General features: G+C 35.3%; 1 protein-coding gene across 1 annotated transcript; it reads left to right on the top strand.

Moving 5' to 3' along the window:
• The first annotated feature begins 6,758 nt into the window (after positions 1–6,758).
• On the top strand, positions 6,759–9,807 carry LOC143565188 (AP2-like ethylene-responsive transcription factor TOE3). The gene is made up of 10 exons (XM_077052238.1): positions 6,759–7,204; positions 7,426–7,451; positions 7,548–7,578; positions 7,673–7,760; positions 7,851–7,996; positions 8,138–8,182; positions 8,304–8,407; positions 8,479–8,609; positions 8,699–8,800; positions 9,564–9,807. Exons 1-10 carry the CDS (start codon positions 6,759–6,761, stop codon positions 9,759–9,761), a joined length of 1,317 nt encoding a protein of 438 aa, XP_076908353.1. The 3' UTR covers positions 9,762–9,807.

Here is a 9,807-nt window from a genome sequence, read left to right as displayed (position 1 = left end):
AACTTGCAAACACATTATCGTTTGCAGAATTTTAGGAGATACTCTGATCTAAATGCATTGCTCCTTGTAGCAGAGAAAAATAATGAATTATTGATGAAAAATCATCAATCTCGTCCCACGGGTTCATTAGCAATACCAGAAGCACATGTTGCTCACAAAAGTTCTCATAAAAATTCTGGTCATAAATGGGAACAAAGTCGAGGACGAGGCCGTGGACGTGCCCGTGGTCATTTTGACAAAAGACATTTTAATGATCGTAAGCTTTCATTCAAATGGAACAATAATTTTTACAGTCGTGGCCGTGGTCGTGGTCGTAACCAGAGAGCCAATAATTATCATGTCCCACACAATACCAATTCCAACCACCAAAATAAATGGAATGAAGCTGGTAGGTCCGAAAACAATGGCACTTCATGTTTTAGATGTGGAAGTACAAACCACTGGGCAAAGGCTTGTCGCACAGCTCCACATTTGTGTGACCTGTACCAAGCCTCTCTAAAAGGAAAAGCAGAAAGAAGTGAACCATGTTGATAACTTTAATAATATCAATGCTGAGCTGAGCGTTGAAGACTTTGGGGTAGAACTTTGAAACAAAGTTGCTTGACTACTATAATTAGATGCAGTTATTAAGTGTGTTCTCATTATCTTTAATTATGTAGTTCCTCTTTCATGTACTACTTGTGTTTCAATTAAATAAAGTTCTTATTAAAATATCATATGTCTTCATTATACACTTATTTTTTTTTCTTAATATTTTTCAAGATTTAAAATGAAAATCACCGGAGCACAAGATCAAACAAATGAAGAAGATATATGTATAGCGGATAGTGGAGCCACGCATACTATACTTAGATCTAAAAAATATTTTTATAAACTGAAACCAACAAAAGGGATCATCAATACAATATCAGGTCCTACAAACTTGATAGAAGGAGTGGGAAAAGCTAATTTAGCATTACCAAATGGTACAAAGCTCAAAATAGAAAATGCTTTATTTTTCCCAAAATCAACAAGAAATTTGTTGAGTTTCAGAAACATATATCATAATGGATATGATACTCAGTCAAGGACTGTTAGTAATGAAAAATATTTGCATATCATAAGCAAAGATCAAATATTGGAAAAATTGCCAATGCTCCATTCTGGTTTGCATTATACATATATAAATGTGCCTCAAGCACATATGGCAGTCAAAGAAAATTGTTGCGATTCTGGTATCATAAACTTATGGCATGACAGATTAGGCCATCCAGGATCCACAATGATGAAAAGGATAATTGAAAATACACATGGGCATCCACTGAAAGGTCAAAAGATCCACAAAATAGATAAAATGCCTCAATGTACATCTTGTTCTCTTGGAAAATTAATTACAAGGCCTTCGCCATTAAAAGTCGATAAAGAAACACCAATGTTTCTTGAAAGAATTCAAGGTGGCATATGTGGACCAATTCATCCACCATGTGGACCATTTAGATACTTCATGGTCTTAATAGACGCATCCAGCAGATGGTCTAATATCTCTTTATTATCGACTCGTAATGTTGCTTTTGCAAAATTTCTTGCTCAAATTATCAAATTACGTGCACATTTTCCGGATTATACCATTAAAAGAGTAAGACTTGATAATGCGGGAGAATTTACATCACATGCTTTTGATGATTATTGCATGTCTGTGGGGATTGTTGTAGAACACCCTGTTGCTCATGTACACACACAAAATGGCTTAGCCGAGTCGTTGATCAAACGCCTACAGCTAATAGCTAGACCATTAATAATGAGGATAAAACTCCCTGTTTCTATTTGGGGTCATGCAATTATGCATGCTGGATCATTAATTCGTGTGAGACCAAGTGCAAATCATAAATACTCTCCCACACAACTTGTTTCTGGAAATGAGCCAAATATCTCTCATCTTAGAATTTTTGGGTGTGCTGTGTATGTTCCTATTGCACCGCCACAACGCACAAAAATGGGTCCCCAAAGAAGGTTGGGAATATATGTTGGATATGAAACGTCTTCCATCATAAGATACCTTGAACCTTTAACAGGTGATGTATTTACAGCACGTTTTGCTGATTGCCATTTTAACGAGACAATGTTCCCGGCATTAGGGGGAGAAATGAAAAGGCAAGAAAGAGATATATCATGGTGTGTGCCATCATTGTTACACCTAGACCCAAGATCAAAACAAAGTGAGACAGAGGTTCAAAAAATAATACATCTACAAGAAATTGCAAATCAGTTACCTGATGCATTTACTGATATAAACAGGGTCACTAAATCTCATATACCAGCTGCTAATGCTCCAGCTCGAGTTGAGATTCCAAGCAAGCAAAACCATAATAATGCAACTCATGAATCTCAAAAACGTTTAAAACGTGGAAGGCCAATCGGTTCAAAGGATAAAAATCCTCAAAAAAGAAAGGGCTTTGAAAATGATACTGATCCTAAGGAAGGAATGATTGACAAAACCTTCCCTCAGGAAAGAATAAATGATATAACATTTCCTCATGAAGGAATAAATGATTCCAATAAATAATTGTCAATCAACTATGGTCAATCACATATAATGTGGGATCGAGATGAAATGGAAAATATTGATGATATATTTTCTTATTCTGTGGCAAGCGATATCATGGAAGAAAATGATGACCCTGAACCAAAATCTATAGATGATTGTAAAAATCGACAAGATTGGAACAAATGGAAAGATGCTATGCAAGCTGAATTAAACTCACTAAACAATCGAAAGGTTTTTGGACCTATTGTCATTACACCAAAGTCAATGAAACCTGTAGGATATAAATGGGTTTTTGTGAGAAAACGAAATGAGAAAAATGAAGTTACAAGATATAAAGCAAGACTTGTAGCTCAAGGTTTTTCTCAGAGGTCAGGAATTGACTATGAAGAAACGTATTCTCCTGTTATGGATGCTATTACGTTTAGATATTTAATCAGCTTAGCAGTATCTAAAAAGTTAGAGATGCGTCTTATGGATGTTGTCACACCTTACTTGTATGGATCACTAGATATTGACATCTATATGAAAATTCCCGAAGGATTTAAACTCCCTGAAGCAATAAGCTCAAAGCCTAAGGAAATGTATTCCATCAAATTACAAAGATCCTTGTATGGACTGAAACAATCTGGAAGGATGTGGTACAATCGTTTGAGTGATTATTTGATAAGCAAAGGATACACAAATAATCTTATTTGTCCATGTGTCTTCATCAAGAAGACAACATCAGGATATGTGATCATAGCTGTGTATGTTGATGATCTAAATTTAATTGGGACACAAAAAGAAATTAATGAAGCAATTGCTATTTTAAAGAAAGAATTCGAAATGAAAGATCTTGGAAAAACCAAATATTGTCTTGGTTTACAAATTGAGCATATGCATAATGGGATACTTGTGCATCAGTCAAATTATACTGAGAAACTCTTAAAACGTTTCAATATGGACAAAGCAAATCCTTTAAGCACACCGATGGTTGTTAGATCACTCAATGTTGACAATGATCCATTTCGTCCTTGCGAAGATAATGAAGAGATTCTTGGTCCCGAAGTACCATACCTCAGTGCAATTGGAGCACTTATGTATCTTACTAACTGTACAAGACCTGACATTTCTTTTGCAGTTAATTTATTGGCAAGATTCAGTTCATCCCCTACTAAAAGACATTGGAATGGCATTAAACATATTTTTCGGTATTTAAAAGGAACTGTTGATTTAGGTTTATTTTATCCTAACGATTCAAAAGAAGGGTTAGTTGGTTATGCAGATGCATGTTATTTTTCTGATCCCCATAAAGCAAAATCTCAAACTGGATACGTATTTAAGAATGGAGGAACTGCGATTTCATGGCGTTCTCAGAAACAAACACTCATTGCAACATCTTCAAATCATGCTGAAGTCATTGCATTGCATGAAGCTTCAAGAGAATGTGTATGGTTAAGATCTATGTCACGACACATATTGATTTCTTGTGGTCTAGAGAAAGATCGAATCCCAACTCCTATCTATGAAGATAATTCAGCTTGTGTCTCGCAAATGAATGAAGGGTATATCAAAAGTGACAGAACAAAGCATATACCACCAAGATACTTTGAGTATACTCGGGACCTTATTAAAGAAAATCAGGTTGAGATGAGATATGTCCAATCCAGCAACAACTCAGCTGATCTTTTCACAAAAGCACTTCCCACAGCAACATTTAGAAAACATGTCCATGATATTGGCATGCGCCATGTACGAACAATGTAACGACCTACAACTTGAGGGGGAGCTATCTACTGCACTCTTTTTCCCTTAGCTAAAGCTTTTTCCCATTGGGTTTTTCTTTAGCAGGGTTTTTAATGAGGCAGTACTTCAAGACCCCGAAGTTTTGAAAAGGTGTCATCCAAGGGGGAGTGTTGTGAAACCACCGACGATTTTACAAGTTGTATAACACCTTTTCACATTTGTCAAAAGTCTTGGCCACATGAACACTCCACATAAGTATTATGAAAGTGTCGGTAAGACACATCCATGTGATGGATGCCAAATTTTCAATCCCAACTAATGAACATGTCCCCTAAATAGTATTACCTTTTTGTATATATATCTACCTTTGTAATCTAAGAAGACACCATCAAAAAGTTACTGAATCATATATTTGCTTATCCTCTTGTTTTGTTATCTTCAACTTCTCATATTACACTAATAATATTGTTATAGTTAGAGCTAATATTATAACAGTTTGTTGGTAATTTCCTTTATTATACCTTTTTCTGTTTGTCCTTTTGTTAAGTGTTATTTTAATATATGTAAGAATTAAAAAATAATATAAATAACACATGGTTATTTTTTACTAAGGGTTATGCCGACACCACTAAATTTTTACCCTAAGTTCCTAAATTATCTACTAATGGGTTAATGTAACCTCATTTTATCCTAAGGTATCAAAAAGGGAAGGGTACTTATAACTTTTATGCGAAACTATCCAAATTATTTTGTCCAACCAAACATATTCACATCGATAATTTTAATGGCGGCCACGCGTTCAGCCTAGACCTAAGAGCAAGTGTGCCGGAGGCACCCCCTTAGCCAGCTGGCCTAGCTCAACCATTTTTGCAACAACCTCATCCGTCAACCTATTACAACATAGGGCACCAAGGGAAGTAGCCCCATTGGGAAAAAGGTGACAACGTCAAGGGATAGGGGCGCAGGGCCAACTCATTTCTAACCAATCAAATCATTTTTTTTCATATTTTATATAAAAATAGATTAAATAATAATTAGGGTGTTAGTTAAGCCATTACATGCTTTTTATGGAAATGTTAGTAAAAACCCAGATGCCTAAGTAGCAGTGACATGACAGTGCATTATTCATTTTGTAGTTAAACAACTGCATATAATCTAAAACGATAAAACGTGTATACGTGGTGAACATTACTAGAAGAGTAACTAAACTCTTTTTTGGATATATATATACCATTATGTATTAAATTACTTACAACAAACCGGCTCTTTCTATACATATTCTCTAAATTATTCTATCGTCCAAGTTTGATAGCAAATTCTAAAGCGTTGATTCAAATCTCAGGTCCAACAATACTAAAAACACAAATAAAGCTCCGAATCAAAACTTTCTTCTTTCATATTTTGCTTCGTTTTGTTATGTTTTCGTAATAAAATAATGAGAATATTAGTTATGTGTTTTTTCTATTTATTCGGATCCTATATTGTGTTATGTGAAAAAATCATCAAAATGCATTTAGTAAAGGGGTCCCTTCACTAAAATACAAATAACAAATTTATGTTTTTATATCTATCTCGGGGTAACTTTGTAATGTATAATCAAGTTTCATAAATGTTTTAACTAGGCCACTTAAATTTAAAAAGTGGTCAAATGAAATCACTTAGCTTTTATATTTTATTAAGTTATATAGGTTCTAACATGTTTTTTTCATTATGTTTTGTATTTTTTTCAATGAGAAAATCTTTTGATCTAGTTTTTTATGTTGATGTGAAGTAGTAACATGAATTTTATTTCTTATTTTTAATATAATTAACGTTTTTTTGATTTAACTATAACTACATATATTGCAAATCTCAACCCCTAGCATGTTTTCCTCCATTGCTTTCTAGATCTATGACGAAAAATTCAATAAGATTATTTGAAGATTTAATAATCCGATTTAAAGAAAAATTATATAAATGATCTAATTAAAACACTTTCAAATTTGGTTACCATCAGGTAACATATTCCCTTACACACATTTGCGACCACTAGAAAAATAAACATAAAAGCAAGAAAACTCCAAAGCAAGCGTTTGTTTTGTTAACGTTAACATTAACATTAACATTAACATTAACATCAACAATAACCAAAACGGTGTCGTTTCCTATATATATATCACCATCATTATTATTTTCCTCTCATTCGAAAACCACCAATACCAATCTCTCATTGACTTCCCTCTGTTATCGTTACACACACTTAAACGTGCAGTTTGTGCGTGTAAAAAGTTTGTTAGATTTCCGGTATCCGAAATATCTGCTTCTGTGTAATTGTAATTAGATCTCAACTGTTTTTCTATCTTCTCTCTCACACACTCACACCTTCCACTATGTGCACCATAACTATACACGAATCCGAAATGCTCATAACTGATCGCTTAGATGTTGTAATCAAGCTGTAGGTTTAGCTCAGGCTTGTAATTCGATCATAATAATCGTATATTGACCGTAATAATATTGAATATTGAAGATGCTAGATCTTAATATCGATGTAGCAGTGTTATCAGTTGATGATGTAGCAGATCGTCATTCCGGTACGTCAGTTTCGTCGGACGTGATAACCGTCGATAACGATGTTGATCGTGTTGTTAACAATGCTGCTTATTATGATGATGATGATGATGAGTTGTCGTATGCTGCAAGTAATATCGAGAAGTTAGGTTTAATTACGCGCCAGTTTTTTCCGGTTGAGATTGATTTAGAAGAGTTAGGTTCTCGATCGGTATCGGTTTCTCCGTTAGCGACGAATTTGTTTGGATCGCAGTGGTTGAATTTGAAGGTTCCTGAGCCTGCGCAGGTGCTGGTGCCACCGATGCAGCAGGCGAAGAAGAGTCGACGTGGACCAAGGTCTCGAAGCTCGCAGTATCGCGGTGTGACGTTTTATCGTCGGACTGGACGCTGGGAATCACATATCTGGTAAACATTATAATTAGAAAGCTTATTATTATTATTATTATTGTTGTTGTTGTTGTTGTTTGTTATTATTATTATTTGCTTATTCACCTGTACCGTACGATTCGTTAATGCGTATGCATCGTTTATTAATGTTTGCTATTAGATTGACAATGTTTTGAATGTGTCTATTGCTGTTCTATTTAGTGACAATTGATTGAATAGTTTTGTGTTTTTTTGTTTAGGGACTGTGGGAAACAAGTTTATTTAGGTAAGTATTTATTATATTCCATTATTGTTCAAACATACAGTTCTATATTTAGTATATTAAGTATGTTAAGTTATTAACAACATTGAGTGATTACAGGTGGATTTGATACTGCTCTTGCTGCAGCTAGGTTAGACTTTTAAGTTTTATCTGATACTATTTTGTAACTTTAACATATTCTGCCATCTAATGTGGTTTTGACTTAATGAGCGGTTGTAATTCAGGGCTTACGATCGGGCTGCAATCAAGTTTCGTGGAATCGATGCTGATATTAATTTTCACGTGAAAGAATATGAGGAAGATATGGCGCAGGTGGGGTGAGAATATCATGATATATATTATACTTTGTGTCTGATTGACCAACAACTTCTTGATCAATGCACGGTTATTGTCCCGCAACAGGCAAAGAATCTATCAAAAGAGGAATTCATTCATATACTGCGTAGGCAGAGCACCGGATTCTCAAGAGGCACTTCAAAATATCGAGGTGTGACTCTTCATAAATGTGGAAGATGGGAGGCGAGTATGGGTCAGCTTTTGGGGAAAAAGTAAGAAACCTGTTTCATGATCTTGAATTTTTGATAGATGAAATAAATGCTTAGTTGATGTAGCTGTAGTTTACTGTTTACCTATGATAATTGTGATTGGGACAGTTTTTTATCTACAAGGTTACAATGATTGGTTTGCAGGTATGTTTATCTTGGATTATTCGACAATGAAGTAGAAGCTGCAAGGTTGTTGACTTGTTGTAAATTTATGTTTACAAAATCCTTGAAACTTAAATGTGTGTAAACTTAAAAGGCATTTCAGGCATCATCCAACCGCATCTGCAATTTGTGTTTTTGTTAAATTCAGGGCTTATGACAAAGCTGCTATCAAATGTAATGGTAGAGAAGCTGTGACCAACTTTGAGCCGAGCATTTATGGGGCGGATAAAAGTTTGGGAGCCATGAATCAAGGTATAAGTTGTGTTTATAAGTTGTTTTGTCTTTGTTTTATGTTAATCACCAACTCAAATTTATGTTTGCAGCAATTGGTGATAATCTTGATCTCAACCTCTCAGTTTCTTCCACGAATGAGAGTCGAAAGGGGAAAGATAATGTTCAGGATGTGAATATCTGTTTTGGAAATTGTGAATTACCTTCAGAGAAAACAGTCAAGGTATGTGATGGTGTTTGGTTTTAGCATGATGCAGTTTCTTGAAACCTTTGTTTAGATCTTATAGCTTGTTTCTTGTTTGTGAATTCAAGGTTCAGGGTCGGCCTCAAGGTAGTATTGGTGGACAAACGGTTGCATCTGATCGCTATCCCGTGTGGGCTAACATGTATTCTAGTTTTTCAACAAATTTTGAGGTAATTATTCTCAGATTATGAGATCCATGATCCATGTACATGAGACTGGTACAGGCTGCAAGCATTAAAAAAAAATCCTTTTCAATTTGGTTCGTCGTTTTACTTTCAAAAGTCGGTTGAATCAAAACTGAATCACCTTTCTATTTTTCAAACACCGCGGTACATTGACATTTTGCATGGAATAAAACCCACCAAGTGTGGAAATGAACCTGTAATGAACCAAAACTGATTTGTAACCTGCTGGCTAGAGGTGTACAAAAAAACCGATTCCGGAACCAAAACCAGTTCCAACCCACACCGTAGGATTGAAGCTGGGTTGTAACTAATGGTTTGAAATCAGTCAAACCCAATATTTGACTTTCTTCAAACTGGTTTTGACTTTGTTGACCTAAACTAGAATTGGTTCCAACCCATACCGGTTTGGGAAAAAAACTGTTTTTTACACCTGTTGTGCCAACGAATAGGGATGCTTAAAGTTCGGTTCAAACTTTAAGCAAAAATTGTAGGCAAAACTGCCAGTTATGATTTAGACAAATGGCAAAACAAACCAATTGGGTTGGCTGGGTTAGCCAGACCAATAAAAACGGGTATGTTTGGCAGTTTTAACTAGTATTTATAACTTTTTAAGTAAATTGTTTGTTGAAATTAAAAAGATAAAAAAAAACTGCCGATACGGTTTACGCAACTGGTTTCAAGTTCCAAACCGAAACCGAGCCATACGAACCTCAAAAACCAACTAATTTAGTTTAATTTCTTGCATCAGGAAGTAGCAAAAGCGAATGGATCAACAAGTGTCCATCCTTCACCAGCAGCAAACAACTCGGCATGGCAAAGGCACATGCAAATGATGAGAAGCCAGGGATCAACAGGTGTCACTTTTCCCATTCCAGTTTCTTATAATATAGCAGCAGCAGCAGCAGCAGCATCATCAGGATTCTACACTAATAATCATATTGGTTAAACCTCACTCGCTACCACCCGTCATTTCCGCTTTTGTTTGGTGTGCA

The sequence above is a fragment of the Bidens hawaiensis genome, unplaced genomic scaffold (genome assembly GCF_021521415.1).
Source record: "Bidens hawaiensis isolate Kalapana, Puna unplaced genomic scaffold, B.hawaiensis_p1.1 tig00022300_1, whole genome shotgun sequence".
Classification (NCBI taxonomy): Eukaryota; Viridiplantae; Streptophyta; class Magnoliopsida; order Asterales; family Asteraceae; genus Bidens; species Bidens hawaiensis.
Note: the sequence above shows the minus strand (reverse complement) of the source record. Positions and strands in the feature narration are given on the sequence as shown.

Bases quoted from the DNA above. Each gene is read 5' to 3' on its own strand.
- LOC143565188 (XM_077052238.1), top strand. From the start codon at position 6,759: ATGCTAGATCTTAATATCGATGTAGCAGTGTTATCAGTTGATGATGTA. The intron at 7,579-7,672 runs GTTAGACTTTTA...GTTGTAATTCAG, and splicing joins ACTGCTCTTGCTGCAGCTAG to GGCTTACGATCGGGCTGCAA. The intron at 8,801-9,563 runs GTAATTATTCTC...TTCTTGCATCAG, and splicing joins GTTTTTCAACAAATTTTGAG to GAAGTAGCAAAAGCGAATGG.